Genomic DNA, 17,679 nt, shown 5'->3' with positions numbered 1-17,679 from the left:
TCAATAACATATTGCTTTGTAAGGAGTAATTAGAAATAATTTAACTTTTAGATAAATATGGGAAACACTTTTAATAACAAAGTCATTCAAATGAAATCTACCAATTGCTTTTATCGACTGCTTTAATTTAGGATTAATCGATTTGTTTAAAATACAAACCAGATGGTTTGGACAGGGGAAGCTAAAGAAGACATGTCTAGTGGAGTTTAGCTTTAAATTGTGCATGGTAGTTTCTTGTATCTCTCATAAGGATGATATCTACTAGAGAGTCTCATGTTTTGGTTTTACTTCTTCATTTGAGCTTGCTCTACGTGGAAAATTCTACACTTCCATTGCTAAAGCAGCGGCCTCATCTGATGGAGAAGCAAGCTCGCAAGGTAAGGAACGTAGCGTTGGTTGACAAAGGAGGTATGTAAACAGGTAAATTTGATTGTAAATAGCTAGAGGTGCGTCATTTTCTTAATTTTATATCAGTTAACAATCGCAAGGTAAAAAAAAAAACAATGCTGTAGTGAGATAAGTACCTTTTCGAACCTGACGGTTTATGCGGATGGTGAAGTAGAGTTCACCTTTTCTGCGAACTGTGCATATGATTATGGGCATGTGATTATGAAGGTCAGAATTATGCCCAGCCTTCTTTACTTTCACTAGCATAAATCTGGTAACTACCAGAGTTGGGTGGACTCAGGGACGCCCATTAACATGTACTTTGGATTCGAACTGGAGACTTCCGTCTTAGCAATCGTATTCTCTACCATCCGACCACGCCGCCCCACAAACATATTGTGTTAAAAACGACAACTAATTTAGCAACATGTGTTTTTTTTAAAACTCAATATCCATTCAAAATAAAACAAAAATCGATTAAATAAAACATATAGAGTCCGAGGTGATAGATAAGTTACGCATAGCGACGTCAAAGTCTATAGGAGTAAAGTATTTAACATATTTAGTGGCGATATAAAGTTTTTCAGCTTCCCACCCGTGAGGTTGAAAGTGATAACAAAGCATCTTATGTAGAAGTAGAAAGGACATTGAAGAAGAGGTTTAATGAAGTGTGTACTATGAAACGAGAAACAGCAATGGAAATAATGAAAAAGTACAGTATTCAACTCAACTACTTTCTCATTTTACATTTATAGATGTAATTTTTATAAGATCAATAATTTTCGCTTTTTCAAATATCTTTTTAAATAATATATTTTTCAATCAAACGATAAATAAATAAATGATAAAAAAATATTTGTATTATATAAAAATGAAAACCAATTTTAGGTTTTAGTTTATTTGTAGAATGTTTGTTATTAAAATTAGTTTTGAGGATGGTCCATTTGAAATAGCTGGCCAGAACGATGCGACTACGAACATGGAAAAACAACGGATTGAATTTTACCTGTACAGGTATACATTTGCCGGATTTGTCAGGTAAGTAACGCCTCTATAATACGTTTTGTTATAAAGAAAAGTAAAAAGCTATAGCACATAGTTTTAGTATAATTGATCTCTATGTTATAAAGGTACGCTTACCTTTAACCACAGGTGCTTTGATCATAGTGGCTTTGACCGTAGGTGGTTTGACCACAGCGGGGGTTTGATCGTAGGGGAATTTACCATAGGTGTTTTGTGGTCAAACTTCGTTGCAAAAATTAAAATTCTAGCCAAAATTAAACCTTAAAATAACTAAATCCGACCGTCATTCATTGTTAAACAAATAAAAAAAAAAAAAAAAAAAAAAAAAAAAAAAAAAAAAAAGACAAGAAATAGCTAGATTCATCCATTTATTGTAAAACTTCGACAATAAAAGTCAGACTCTCATCCAGTTTCAAGTGTGATCTCAAATGTACGACATCAACATCTTAAGAGACAACAAGTTTATTGAAATAAATGCTTAATTCTTCAAGCTATGAAATCTACAAAAACAAATTTAATTTTACTACAACAACTATCGTATTACACTGACCCAAACAAATAAGTAAACATTCAAGGTTTTTGTTTTTGTTGTTGTTTCAGAAGGGTATACACTTTTGATACCTGTACGCAGGCACTCAAAGGAATTGATGTTCAAAAAAGTAAGTGGCTAAGAAATATAAACTTACATTTCATGGTATCGATTCTCATCATTTGATTATTAAATTGCAGAAAAAATAAATTACTGACAACAGACTTTATTTAATATTGATTAAATTTTTTATTTTATTATATTCGATCGGGGGATAGTGTGGTCAGCACCACGCTCGGCCGTCTTTGTTTTCCTTAACGTGAGTCAGGTACCCATCAGAGCTGGGTCGACTCTGGGAGGTCCTATAGACTAAACCCCGGGATCCGAACTCGAGACTTTGGCAGTTATAAGCTTTACCATTTGACCTGTTTCTTAATTTTAGAAAAACAGCAGACTTAAATTTGTATTTATTTTTGGAATCAATAAAACAATACCGAAATATTTATCTTTGAACGTCTAACATGATCAGTAGCGTAGCAAGGAATTGGTCATGAGAGGGGTTCAAATATTTTTAAATATGCATAAAATCATTTATATATATATATATATATATATATATATATATATATATATATATATATATATATATATATATATATATATATATAGATAGGGGTGTGAGTCCATGGGAGGGGTTATAACCCCCCCCCCCAAACCCCCCTTGCCACTGAACATGGTGCTTGTCTGTGTGTCACGTACAGCTGACATTGGAACCCCTTGCAAAGAGAAAGTATACGGTATAGGAGGAAGCTCTTTTAATGGACCAATCCTGTTTGGCCGAAAGCCATTCTGTCTACTGACGACCTTCTCTAACGTCACCAACAAGTGCGTTTTAAAAAACAAATACTGTAAAGGTAATTTCTTCTTTTCAAGAACATGTTTGTAAATGGTACTGTATAAAAGAATGACTCTATTACAAACCGTTTTTGCAATATATTACCTTAGTGTATTGTTCTTATAATCTGCCCGGAGTTCGTCAATCGCCCCCTTCCCGGGTTTAAATAGAAATAAAAATAAAAAATTATATAAAAATATGTTATATTTAAACCAGAATGCGCCCCCCCCCCCCACCATCCTACGAAAATTTTAAATGCGCCCTCCCCCAAATTTTTGGGGAGAAAAATGTCTAAAAGAAAATCTGCCTTAGTGTGTAGTTATATCTGTTAAAGAAAGTTGGTTATTTGGCTGTAAGTTTGGGATTATTATAATAATTTATAATAATAAAAATCTTGAGTACTGTTTTTCATTGCTGATTGTTATTTGAAATTTACATATTGGGTAAGTAAATTACAAATTAAATTATTGTTAGACTTTATTATTTTCAAATTAGCAAATGTTCAGAGACGTTTACTAAAAAAAATATGGCAATTTTCTACAATTAATGTACGCAAGTAAAGGAAGTTACCATTTTTGACCAGGTGGTCTTAGGCAGAGCAGGGGCGTAGCGAGGGGGGGGGGGCGGTGGGTGCGGACCGCACCGGGTGACACCATTTAGGGGGGTGACACCAAGGCAAAAAATAGCAAAATATATAGAGAAAAACTTGAGGGGGGGGGGGTGCAAATCGAAAGTTTGAGGGGGGGGGTGCAAATCGAAAACTTGAAAGGGTCGCAACGCCTCTGGGGGGGGGGGGGTGACACCATTAATTGCCGCACCGGGTGACACCCGACCTCGCTACGCCACTGAGGCAGAGGAAGTTGATTTCATGTTTATGATAGGATAGTGTGGTCTGTTCTATACCCAGCCGCCTCTACTTTCCTTAACTTAAGTCATGTACCAATCAGAACCATAAGGACTGAATCCGAACTCCAGACGATCAGTCTAACAGTTGTGAGCTCTACCGCCCGACCACACCGCCCATATCAAAAGTTGACATGTTATAACAAACATACTTACTTGTTATAACAAATATACTTTTTTACAAATGAAATATCATTATTAAAACGTTTTTCTTAACTCAGCTTCGCGTTTGTTTGTTTGTTTGGTTGTTTGGATGTTTGTTGTTAAAATTGACATCGAAAATTAGCCCACTTCTGATTGCTCTATAGATCTGAAATTTGGCATGCAGGTTACTTTCGCCTAACAATTTCAGATGCAATTATAAAAACTAGCAATTAGAGACCGTAATTAGCTTAATTTAATTACGCCCTAAGGACCATAAAATTGAGGACATGATTTCTAAAGATACCGACAAGACTGAAGACCTATTGACACAGTTACTTCGGCCCCAATCGATGTGAGCGCGCTGGCCGTGATCGTATAGTGGTTAGTACTTCGCGTTGTGGCCGCGACAACCCAGGTTCGAATCCTGGTCGCTCAAGATTTTTAGTCCGTGTATTTATAAACACTTTTTTAAAAACCACGTTTTTCATGTGTAGCAACGGACTAAAAAGGAGAAAATAAAATACTTAAAAAAAACTTTTTAAAAAACCACGTTTTTCTTGTGGACTAAAAAGTAGAAAATAACTATTTACATACATTTGATGACAAAAAACGTGGGTCGGGCAGATGGGTGGGAAATTTGATGGTGAACGTACCCACGTTTTTTGTCATCAAATGTATGTAAATAGTTATTTTCTACTTTTTAGTCCACAAGAAAAACGTGTTTTTTTAAAAAGTTTTTTTTAAGTATTTTATTTTTAAACTAGGATTGGACAACAGGGGAGTGAACATGTTATAACAAATATACTTTCTATAAACAAATGAATATTATTTTGAAACTAGGGTTGGACAACAGGGGCGTGAATATCTCGACGGATCCGTTCAAGACTTTGAAACCCGTAGAGTTCGACTGTAACAAGGCATACTTGGATGGGCTCCATGGTGCCGCATCGCCTCTCTTGGACGCCTTCTTCTACACCACCCAGGCTCTACAGATGCTAGAAAGTAGGCACTGGGTATATTTTAAAAGGAGATTTTCTAAAAGAAGTTTTGATGTAAGGGGGATGCAGAATGATTTGTATTTAATGTTTGTGGTGATGTTCTAATTATATAGTAACAACTAGCTTTAAAATCTACATATAAAACAAATAAAAACAACAACAACAACAAAAATCATGATTTTCTTATAAAATACAGTACAACTTGGAATAAAAATTACATTCTTAGCGTTGAAACATAACAACAAGCACGCATATGTGTACACGATTGTCTTTAAACAACACTTTGCCATGAGAATATGCAATTAAAAAACATGAAAACCATAACACTACTAGGCTTTATTTACTCTGGTTTTCTCGAGTAAAACTCAACCTGGTTTAAGTTTTTTTTAAAATGAGCATGTATGTAGTCATACTTACACTGCCAATCATGTATATAGTCATACCTACACCTACAACCATGTATGTAGTTATACTTACACTTCCAACCATGTATTGTTATACTTACACTTCACTTCCAACCATGTATTGTTAAACTTACACTTCCAACCATGTATGTAGTCATACTTACACTTCCAACCAAGATCATACGAAAACATATATTTTGACTTTGAAATCCATAACTCTCAGCGTGGTGTAACTTTTAAAAAATCAGTATTAATATTGTCCAACAAAGTTAAAATAAAAAATATATTTTGACGTTTAATTCTCTTTCTCTCAATGTGATTTAAGTTTAAAAAGATAACCATGTATTTAGTCATGCTTACACTTACAATCAACATTAGACAACGACAAATTATTTTGAAGTTTAATAATATATCTCTAAATGTGGTTTAAGTTTAAAACAGATGTAATCATGTTTACACTTCCAACCTAGATTAAACCACAACAAATTATTTTGATGTTTAATTCTACATCTCTCAATGTGGTTTAAGTTTTAAAAGATCACCGTGTATGATGTCATACTTACACTTCCAATCAACATTAGACAGTAGCAAATTATTTAATTTTTAAATCTCCACCTCACAGCGTGGTTTAACCACACGGCACTGCAACACCCCGGCATCACCGTACGGGTACATCACGGCATCAACATCAGTAACGGCTTTGCCGCCAACATCAACATCGCCTTTGGTGACGGCAACGGCTACCGGACGTCTTTCGCCACAGCCCCTGATGTTGTAGGGCATGAGATTGGACATTTGCTGCTCATTAGAGACACACGACTGCTCACCCAGTAAGTGTGGGAACGGTGTAGTAGAGTGGTAGAGCGTTCTGCTGCTAATAAGAAGGTCTCAAGTTCAGATCTTGTTACTTATATATGAAATTCCGTCCAAGTAATTTAAACGGTACTCACGTTGTTGATTTTTTGAGAAATCGGCAGTAGAGTTTGTAGCACTTCCGGTCACAGGAAATCGCTCAAAAGCTGATATAGGTCTACAAATGGGATATAATACTATTATATGGAATTTCATCAACATAACTGAAACGGAACATAAGTTATGGTTTTACAGACATACAGACAGACACACAGACAAACAGACAGACACACAGACAGACACACAGAATAACAGAATGACAAACAGAAGAACAGACACACAGACACAAAGATAATATCACACATTAGCCACATTTTATTTCAAAATGTTGTTAATGAGAAATAAGTTAGGTCTATTTTTATCGAATTGAGCTATTCTCCTTTGCAAGACAAGCCACTATTGCATCTGCTGCAATTTTTTTTCAAACCTTAATCAAAACTTGATTTTATTGTTCGATATATAAATAATTTTTAAAATTGTTTTCACAAAATATTTTAAAAACAAAACGAGCTATAAATACACTTTTGAAAACACCTAATTTAAAATTCGACACTATGACGTTACACTTCTTAACCCTTTGTTCCAGATAATCAGAAAAGTCCACCCCGTCACAGACACTACCCAGGGAATGTGACTTTTTTATGGAGGACCCTCTAACTAAGCTAATACATCATGCATGGATATCAAAACATTTCTATAATCAAATGCCTAAAATGTCTCAAAAACTCACAATAAACGCACTAAACTTTTAAAACAATAAATCTTCGCATGCACGTCTCTCAGTAGTGAATTAGAATGAAAACAAAAAGAAAGATTTCTTAATAGACTTAGCGATGTATTGGGCAGATGAAGTTCATGTACCTTGAACTCGGCATATATGGTCAGCACAATGTCCAGTTGCCTTTTTTTCCAATTGTTTAAGTCAGGTACACATCAGAATTGGGTAGACTCAGGAACATCATACAGTCACAAGTCAGAACCGAGATTCGACCTCGAGACCACCGACCTAGCAGCCATTTGCTCTACCATTCGACCACGCCGTTTTTTTTTCCTAGTGATTTATTTAGTAAATTTTCTCTCATTTGATCAGAAGACCAACCATCGCAAGTGCTGGCATACGGGAAGCGTTTTCGGACTTTTTTGGCAAAACGTTGGAGTTCTACATCTTCGGTATGCTGGAGTGGCGACACGGTCCGTGGCTGACCAAAGACGGCACAAGTATGCGGCCGCTGGACGCTCCCGGCATGCAGTTCGTGGAGGATGTGCTGCACCACACCACTGGTCACTACAACGGTGGTGTCTTCACTCGAGTCTTCTACCGCATGGCCAAGTTCTGGGGGATCAGGTAAGTGGCTAGGCCGTTTGTTTGAGGAGGGGGGGGGGATCAGGTAAGTGGTTAGGTCGTTTGTTTTGGGGGGGGGGGATCAGGTAAGTGGTTAGGTCGTTTTTTTGGGGGGGTGGATCAGGTAAGTGGTTAGGTCGTTTGTTTGAGGGGGGGGGGGTGGTTAGGTAAGTGGTTAGCTTGTTTGTTTTGGGGATAAGGTAAGTGGTTAGCCAGTTTGTTTGGGATGGGGGTTGGTTAGGTAAGTGGTTAGCCCGTTTGTTTTTTTGGGGGGGGGGTCAGGTAAGTGGTTAGGTCGTTTGTTTTGGGGGGGGGATCAGGTAAGTGGTTAGGTCATTTTTTTTGGGGGGGGGGATCAGGTAAGTGGTTAGGTCGTTTGTTTGAGGGGGGGGGGGATCAGGTAAGTGGTTAGGTCGTTTGTTTTGGGGGGGGGGGTGGTTAGGTAAGTGGTTAGCTTGTTTGTTTTGGGGATAAGGTAAGTGGTTAGCCAGTTTGTTTGGGATGGGGGTTGGTTAGGTAAGTGGTTAGCCCGTTTGTTTTGGGGGGGGTCAGGTAAGTGGTTAGGTCGTTTGTTTTGGGGGGGGGGGGATCAGGTAAGTGGTTAGGTCATTTTTTTTGGGGGGGGGGATCAGGTAAGTGGTTAGGTCGTTTGTTTGAGGGGGGGGGGATCAGGTAAGTGGTTAGGTCGTTTGTTTTGGGGGGGGGGTGGTTAGGTAAGTGGTTAGCTTGTTTGTTTTGGGGATAAGGTAAGTGGTTAGCCAGTTTGTTTGGGATGGGGGTTGGTTAGGTAAGTGGTTAGCCCGTTTGTTTTGGGGGGGGGGGTCAGGTAAGTGGTTAGGTCGTTTGTTTTGGGGGGGGGATCAGGTAAGTGGTTAGGTCATTTTTTTGGGGGGGGGGGGGATCAGGTAAGTGGTTAGGTCGTTTGTTTGAGGGGGGGGGGATCAGGTAAGTGGTTAGGTCGTTTTTTTGGGGGGATGAGGTAAGTGGTTAGGTCGTTTGTTTGAGGGGGGGGGGTCAGGTAAGTGGTTAGGTCGTTTGTTTTGGGGGGGGGGGATCAGGTAAGTGGTTAGGTCGTTTGTTTGAGGGGGGGGGGTTAGGTAAGTGGTTAGGTCGTTTGTTTTGGGAAATCAGGTGAGTGGTTAGCCAGTTTGTTTGGGGGTGGGGGGTGGTTAGGTAAGTGGTTAGCTTGTTTGTTTTGGGGATAAGGTAAGTGGTTAGCCAGTTTGTTTGGGATGGGGGTTGGTTAGGTAAGTGGTTAGCCCGTTTGTTTTTTTTGGGGGGGGGGATCAGGTAAGTGGTTAGGTGGTTTGTTTGAGGGGGGGGGGGTTAGGTTAGTGGTTAGCCCGTTTGTTTTGGGAAATCAGGTGATTGGTTAGCCAGTTTGTTTGGGGGTGGGGGGTGGTTAGGTAAGTGGTTAGCCCATTTGTTTTGGGGAATCAGGTGAGTGGTTAGCCAGTTTGTTTGGGGGTGGGGGTGGTTAGGTAAGTGGTAAGCTTGTTTGTTTTGGGGATAAGGTAAGTGGTTAGCCAGTTTGTTTGGGATGGGGGTGGTTAGGTAAGTGGTTAGCCCGTTTGTTTTGGGAATAAGGTAAGTGGTTAGCCAGTTTGTTTGGGGGTGGGGGTGGTTAGGTAAGTGGTTAGCTTGTTTGTTTTGGGGATAAGGTAAGTGGTTAGCCAGTTTGTTTGGGATAGGGGGGTGGTTAGGTAAGTGGTTAGCCCGTTTGTTTTGAGGAATCAGGTGATTGGTTAGCCAGTTTGTTTGGGGGTGGGGGTGGTTAGGTAAGTGGTAAGCTTGTTTGTTTTGGGGATAAGGTAAGTGGTTAGCCAGTTTGTTTGGGATGGGGGTGGTTAGGTAAGTGGTTAGCTTGTTTGTTTTGGGGATAAGGTAAATGGTTAGCCAGTTTGTTTGGGATGGGGGGTGATTAGGTAAGTGGTTAGCCCGTTTGTTTTGGGGATAAGGTAAGTGGTTAGCCAGTTTGTTTGGGGGTGGGGTGGTTAGGTAAGTGGTTAGCCCGTTTGTTTAGGGGGGTTAGCCCGTTTGTTTGGGGAATCAGGTAAGTGATTAGTCCATTTGTTTTGGAGATCAATGTTTTGGTTAGGTCACTAATCTGAATATGTGCTCATCATCTGCTAATCCATTTTTATAACAATTTCTTAATTCTTCAATTTCGTTCGTGTGTTTGTTTATTGAAGTAAATAAATTGACCTTTTTCTGATTAGTCCGTGCTTATTTGCACATAGGATGGTAATTTTACTTAATCCACCCCTCTCATAGATCTACAATGGAAGCGCTGATGTGTGCTAAGGATTTGATAGGAGATACCGAAATGAAAACCTACTATGACATCTCGTGTAAGATCATTGAAGCCGGGTATCACGTGGGCATGAAGTGAGTGGTGACTACAGAAACACATTTTATTATTATGTGCAGAAAATTAAAAACATATGACATAGTACAGAGCTTAAGAATTTCATAAGATTATATATGTATGCATTGATACACACACGCACGCACCCACGCACGCACGCACTCACACACACACAAATACACACACACACGCATGCACGCATGCACGCATCCACACACTCACACACACACACGCACGCACGCACGCACACACACATACACACTCACACACACACACACACACACACACACATATATATATATATATATATATATATATATATATATATATATATATATATATGTATATATATATATATATATATATATATATATATATATTTAAGTTTACTCAAATGCTTTTCTTAGCATGTATGAAATCGACCGATATTTTAAAACTGTTGGCATCGACTCTGCTTTTATATGCCCAATTGAAGGGTAAATTTTATTTTTGGTTCCAACAGAAGTTTTTAACTATGTGTTGTACGTTTTGTCTGTACGTTTATTTGTTCCAAATATCTTGCCTGTTATACACACGTTTCTAAATATAGACACACACACCCACTCAAACACACACACACCCACGCACGCACACACACACACACACACACGCACAAACACACAAACACGCACTCAAACACGCACGCACACATACACAAACACACGCACGTACGCACACGCGCACCCACTCACACGTACGCAAGCACATACACAAACACACGCATGCGCACACCCAAAAATCACCCACATAAATATACATTTATAATATATTCATGTAAACAAAATGGAATGGCAAGACAAATCATTGACGACTAACAAAGGCTAATACCTTGTCACACCACCATGATACCCAGGATGCCAGTGGAACCCTTGACCACCTACCAAAAGGTCATCGTCTCCAGTCGGCGGCGTCCGTTCTTTAGAGTGCCCAGCTCAAAATCAAGATACATCCTGTATTCGACTGACCCAAACGCGGTAAACATTTGTTCTGACAATCAATTTTAACCAATGGACGTATCATAGTTTAAAATAGACCCTGGCGTCGACTTGGGGTCTATGCATAAGTTAAAACAGGTTAATTTACTCAGCATATGAAACTAACAAGATTTGAGGGTTGTAATTCAGTGGATTTGAGTTCATTCATTACTTAGTGATTGTAGTGATAAGATACTGCTTTTCTCTTTTATTATTAAGAAAATACCAATACGTTGAATATGTTTTAAAGAAATATCATCAATACGTTGAATGTGTTTTAGAGAAATATCATCAATACGTTGAATGTGTTTTAGAGAAATATCATCAACGAGCCGGCCCGCGGCATAACATACGCCGCTATTTAGTTGTTTCTAATTTTCAATAATTCATAATTTGTGAATTCGACAGTACCAACGCTGACACTGAAAATATTTCTTTAAACCACTATAAGTAGCTCGTTAAGGACCATAACCCCCCCCCTTCCTTCCCCCCCCCCCTACGTTTAAAATCGTTGGCTCTGCTTGTAAACATTTAGAGTGAACACAGCTCACTAAAACCATGTAGGGGTGGGGAGGTAGGGAGAGCGTTTGCAGCTTGTTTTCTAACGGCTCGAAGAGGAGAATTATATATATAGATACGTCGATTGTGTTTTAACTGTCATGATAGAAAAATATCTATAGGTTAAATATGTTTTAATTCTGATCTAAGTATTTACTTAAGCTTTCTTTAATGAATAATTATTTGTCTCTCGTCCTACCTGTTTCCTTTTGCTGCAAGCTTCCAATAGTTAATATCGTGTATAAATGATGGCGTTGCAAGGTCGGTGCCAAGGCGGCACTTCGTGGTGCCACTTAACCCCATAAATAAAGTATATATATATATATATATATATATATATATATATATATATATATATATATATATATATATATATATATATAAGCGTAGTTGTATGTGTATAAGCTTTAATCACTGCATAGTAACCATGTTCATATATAGTCAGTTAATAATATAGTTGGATATAGCATTGTTTTTTCTGTGGTTCGCACGTTTTCGTCATGGTGTCACCCCCACTCTTGTAATAGTTGCCGATTTGTACTTAAAAGACTATTTAACTTTAATCAATTATTAATGGAACTGGCAGAAACGCATTTTTCTTCTGTATATTTTGCAATTGTTTGCCTTGGTGTAACCCTACCCCAAATGGAGTCATCCGGTGCGATCCGCACCCCCCCCCCCCCCTCACCCTCGTTACGCCTCTGTGCATAAACAATGTTATTTTACCACTATAAAATAATTCACGTAACTAATTGTATACTGTGTATACCATACTGAGCACGTCTAATTACAGGTGAGGATAACGGTCTCGAGGGATCGAGAAGGTAGACGACTGCTACAATCAGCTGGGCTGGGCAGGATCAAAATTCGCGGCGACCTGTCGAAAGAGAACTCACCAGTCTTCGTTCATTTCTCGACCGGAGTTTTAGCCAATAAATTAGTCAAAATTTTTGTAAGTCACGAAGATTGACGGCCGGATCAAGATTGTAGTCGGATTATAAATGTTTGGCATGTTAAATAAATTTTTTTACTATTACGAATTTTATGTGATTTTAATGTGTTACGCCGTACAGTGGCGTCACTAAGTGGGGTGTCACCCCCCCCCTTCTTACAACAATATTGCATTTTAGATTAGGTGTTACTCATCTCTCCTGATTTTTTTATTTTTTTAATTGGAGAAAACATGGTTTAGAACGGAAATTTTTCAATTTTTCTTCATGGTGTCATATCCTAAATGGTGTCATCTGGTGCAAACATGCACCTCCCCCGCCCCACCTTGTGACAAAAGTACTGTATCCAGTGACTATATTATGACATAACGATAGCAAGTGTACTCTTGACTTTCGAACCGTTAAAAATGAACACATTTAACCTTTAACAAAAATGTATTTTTTGAAATGTTTTTTGCTTATTTGATATAAAATAAATAAAAGTAACGACACCTTACGGAGAGTAGAGCGTCACTGTGTTCACCCAGATTGTTTAGTGCAAATCTATTAAAATGTGCTTAGGGGTAGTCCATAAATGACGTCACACTCGTAGGGGAGAGGGGGGGGTCCGTAATTTTGTGACGGTGTGTGATGAGGGGGAGGAAGGGGGTTCAGATGGTGCGACGTCACACTTTTGCATTTTAAAAAAAGCATTGTTAAAAAACTAATTTTTAGAAGTCATTTCGCGTTTTAGGAAACTGTTTTAATAAATTGTAATAGGAATTGATTAAAATACTCTATTTTGACAGAGTTCAGACAAGATTTTTGAAAAATATCGATGTTAAAAAAAATTTCAACTGCAATAAAACGAATGAACTTATTATAAGGGACACAATCGCGTTCAGTACAAACATTCCAGTCGATGGTCTCGGTCTCAAGCCGTCTAACTCAAAAAAATTAAATTTTCTTTTTTTCTTACATAAATCAAAAGCTAATAAAATTCCCCAGTGGCGTAGCCAGGATCGTCTCAAGGGGGGGGGGGGGGTTCCAATTTTTACCCGGGGACAAACTTTCGATTTGCACCCCCCCCCCTCAAACTTTCGATTTGCACCACCCACCCTCAAACTTTTGATTTGCAACCCCCTCAAACTTTTGATTTGCAGCCCCCCCCCCCTCAAACTTTCGATTTGCACCCCTCTCAAACTTTCGATTTGCACCCCCCCTCATACTTTTTATATATCCCGAGGGGTCTATGGGGGGTTATGACCCCCCTAACCCCCCTGCCTACGCCACTGAAATTCCCCATAATGCCTGAAAATATTAGAGAAATCTGTAGAATGATTATCGAGATATAATCATTTGAACAAACCGCCTATTATTTCAAGCGCTAAACATCTCGGCGCAAAACGAATATCGCTATATTTGTCAGTACACGGGAACGCAGTAGCACGCCGCAATCACACAATTTTACAGCACAGCAGTCACAATACTACAACCTAATTCAAATTCAAATTAACTATCTTTCTGAAAAAAAAAGCAGCAACAATACTTATAGGTAAGGATATTTGATTAATTATGTTCAGATATTCTATTACACTATCATTAGAAAGAATAATAAACAAATAGTTTTTGTTTAATATAGTCTATTTCCGGATTTTCAATAACCAAACTGATGTTTACAATTGTTTAGGCTAACACAATACTTTGAAACTAGATCTTCATTCTAGAAACTTAATATAAATCAAAATAATATTATTCGAATTATATTTCCACAAGATTGTGCAATAAATTTAATTGTTTTTAATTCACTACTAGCTTTGTATTGAGGTTTTATCTAAGTGTTAAGAAATGTTTTTATGGTAGGTTACAAAATGTTTGGCGTACATGTTCAACGACATGGTTAGTTGTCTTTAGTAAAGGCTTTTATGATTTATTTTTCAACGGACAAGCCCGTCTAAACACACCAGATTCTCTCAACAGACCAGCCTATCTTTGACATACCAGCCTCTCTCAACAGACCACCCTCTCTAAACAGACCCGCCTCTCAACATATCAGCCTCTCTCAACAGATTAGCCTCTCTCAACATATCAGCCTCTCTCAACAGACCAGATTCTCTCAAAAGACCAGCCTCTCTCAACAGACCAGCCTCTCTCAACAGACCAGCCTCTCTCAACATACCAGATTCTCTAAAAAGACCAGCCTCTCTCAAAAGACCAGCCTCTCTTAACAGACCCGCCTCTCAACATATCAGCCTCTCTCAACAGATTAGCCTCTCTCAACATATCAGCCTCTCTCAACAGACCAGATTCTCTCAAAAGACCAGCCTCTCTCAACAGACCAGCCTCTCTCAACAGACCAGCCTCTCTCAACATACCAGATTCTCTAAAAAGACCAGCCTCTCTCAAAAGACCAGCCTCTCTTAACAGATCAGCCTCTCTCAACATACCAGCCTCTCTCACCACACCAGCCTTACCATATAACTTACAAGCCTCTCTCAACAGACCAGCCTCTCACGACATACCAGCCTCTCTCAACAGACCACCCTCTCTAAACAGACCCGCCTCTCAACATATCAGCCTCTCTCAACAGATTAGCCTCTCTCAACATATCAGCCTCTCTCAACAGACCAGATTCTCTCAAAAGACCAGCCTCTCTCAACAGACCAGCCTCTCTCAACAGACCAGCCTCTCTCAACATACCAGATTCTCTAAAAAGACCAGCCTCTCTCAAAAGACCAGCCTCTCTTAACAGATCAGCCTCTCTCAACATACCACCCTCTCTAAACAGACCCGCCTCTCAACATATCAGCCTCTCTCAACAGATTAGCCTCTCTCAACATATCAGCCTCTCTCAACAGACCAGATTCTCTCAAAAGACCAGCCTCTCTCAACAGACCAGCCTCTCTCAACAGACCAGCCTCTCTCAACATACCAGATTCTCTAAAAAGACCAGCCTCTCTCAAAAGACCAGCCTCTCTTAACAGATCAGCCTCTCTCAACATACCAGCCTCTCTCAACAGACCAGCCTCTCTCAACAGATCATGCTCGCAACATACCAGCCTCTCTCAACAGACCAGCCTCTCTCAACAAACCAGTCGTACCATACAAGACATCAGCATCTCTCAACAGACCAGCCTTTCACAACAGACCAGTCGTAACACACAAAAGACCAAACTCTCTTAAATGACCAATCTTACCATACAGTACACCAGAATATCTCAACAACTAGTCTAACCCTCTAAGACACCATTAAATCTCAACAGACCAGCCTCTCTCAACAGACCATTCTTACGATACAAGTGACCAGTCTCTCTTAGCAGAACAGTCGTAATATACAAAAGACCAATCTCTCTCAACTGACCAATCTTACCCTCCAAGATACCAGCCTCTCTCAACAGACCATCCTTACCATACAAGAGACCAGCCTCTCTCAAAAGATTAGTCTTATCCTACAATAGACAAGCCTCTCTCTACACACCAGTCCTATCATACAAGACACCAGCCTTTCTCAACAGACCAGTCGTAACAAACAATAGACCAGCCTCACATAACATACAACAGACACCAGCCTCTCTCAAAAAGACTAGTCTTACCATACAAGACACCAGCCTCTCTCAAAAAGACCAGTCTTACCATACAAGAGACCAACCACTCTCAAAAGACCAGTCAGACCTATCAAGAATTCAAAGCGACAAATATTCGTGCACTGCAGTACAACCATGATGCTACAATCCACTTCAAAGTGAATTAGCAGATAGCTGGCAATTGCTAAGCTAGGGTCGTAAGATTATGATCTCATCTGTAGCCCCTGACAAGTTGTACAAGAGCAGAAAAAAAAGATAAAAGCTGTCATATTTGAGCACCTAAAAGCAAATCATAAACACACCTTTTTATGATGATTTCCCTGATTTTAAAAATATGTTTCCATTTTAATGTTTCTTCATGTGACGTTCATTCAAAAAATAAATTTTAAAAATAAACACTTTCTTTTTTGTTACATTTTGTAAAATAAGCAAACATTAAGTCATTATTAATGTGATTAATGTGTTATGTCTCATTTGTAATATATCTGACAATAAGGTTTATATTTTTACTATTATCATTCTATAAACCCAGCACCCACCATATTTAATAAAATAAACTGTGAGAATAGAAAGATGTAATACATAAAGCATAACCTTCAACAGTTAACAAGTCTAGTGCTAAATACAGCCATAATGAATAAACAGTCGAAAGCGATAAAGCCATACTAAAACATCTCTACTAAAATTAAACTGACCCCATAATGTAGAATAAACTCAAATAATTAAAATATGAGCCCAAAACTATAATCTAAATATTATGAAGTGTTAATTATAACTTAAAAACATAAACATAACTAAATCACGTTCATTGGACAAAACGAACGAACGCGGCTGAGACCGAAATTCTCGGTTCAAAACAGCTCAGTCTGCGCGCGCACAGATAGACGGTTTGCAGCGAGAGTTTTAGACCGAGCGAAACCGACTATCTTTTAAACCCAGAGGCGTAGCGAGGGGGGGGGGGGGGGCGGGGGTGCGGACCGCACCGGGTGACACCATTTAGGGGGGTGACACCAAGGGAAAAAATAGTAAAATATGTAGAGAAAAATTTGAGGGGGGTGCAAATCGAAAGTTCGAGGGGTGGTGCAAATCGAAAGTTCGAGGGGTGGTGCAAATTGAACGTTCGAGGGGGGTGCAAATCGAAAGTTTGAGACGGGGGGTGTGCAACTCGAAAATTGAAAGTTTGTCCCCGGGAAGAGTCGCTACGCCTCTGGGGGGGGGGTGACACCATTAAGTGCCGCACTGGGTGACACCCGACCTCGCTACGCCACTGTTTAAAACTACTATAATTTTGTAAATATTAGCAAAACTCATTTTAAAACGCTACAGTATAGTCGGTGGAGAGTTTGTATTAGAGCGATCAATAATGAAATAATCAGTTTTTGTCTCTGTTGTAAAATTTACATTTTCGGAGTTAGAACGTTTGCGACCGAGACCATCGCAGTGTTGTCACTGTAAGTTTGTTCCAAGCTAGAGTTATCATTCTTTTACCGTAATATACTGAACATTTTCTGACAGCATTATGTAAAGTGTAAAAACATCGTTTTTAAATATGTGATTTCTTTATGTTAATTAAGCAAAAGTTTTATTTTCAAGTGAAACAGAATATTGTGAACAAATGGTGGAAAAAAATTTAGTGTTCGGATTATGACTTTGTTTTTACATTATTAACTTGAAAACTTCGTCTATTTTA

General features: G+C 38.9%; 1 protein-coding gene across 1 annotated transcript; it reads left to right on the top strand.

Annotated features, from left to right (window-relative positions):
• Positions 1-4,699: 4,699 nt before the first annotated feature.
• Positions 4,700-12,478, top strand: LOC131957291 (neutral protease). The gene is made up of 6 exons (XM_059322014.1): positions 4,700-4,883; positions 5,906-6,113; positions 7,286-7,540; positions 9,812-9,925; positions 10,798-10,918; positions 12,270-12,478. Exons 1-6 carry the CDS (start codon positions 4,700-4,702, stop codon positions 12,444-12,446), a joined length of 1,059 nt encoding a protein of 352 aa, XP_059177997.1. The 3' UTR covers positions 12,447-12,478.
• The last annotated feature ends 5,201 nt before the right edge of the window (positions 12,479-17,679 follow it).

The sequence above is a fragment of the Physella acuta genome, unplaced genomic scaffold (genome assembly GCF_028476545.2).
Source record: "Physella acuta isolate Inbredline_101_S28 unplaced genomic scaffold, ASM2847654v3 ptg001231l, whole genome shotgun sequence".
NCBI lineage: Eukaryota > Metazoa > Mollusca > Gastropoda > Physidae > Physella > Physella acuta.
Note: the sequence above shows the minus strand (reverse complement) of the source record. Positions and strands in the feature narration are given on the sequence as shown.

Bases quoted from the DNA above. Each gene is read 5' to 3' on its own strand.
- LOC131957291 (XM_059322014.1), top strand. From the start codon at position 4,700: ATGAATATTATTTTGAAACTAGGGTTGGACAACAGGGGCGTGAATATC. The intron at 7,541-9,811 runs GTAAGTGGCTAG...CCCCTCTCATAG, and splicing joins GCCAAGTTCTGGGGGATCAG to ATCTACAATGGAAGCGCTGA. The intron at 10,919-12,269 runs GTAAACATTTGT...GTCTAATTACAG, and splicing joins ATTCGACTGACCCAAACGCG to GTGAGGATAACGGTCTCGAG.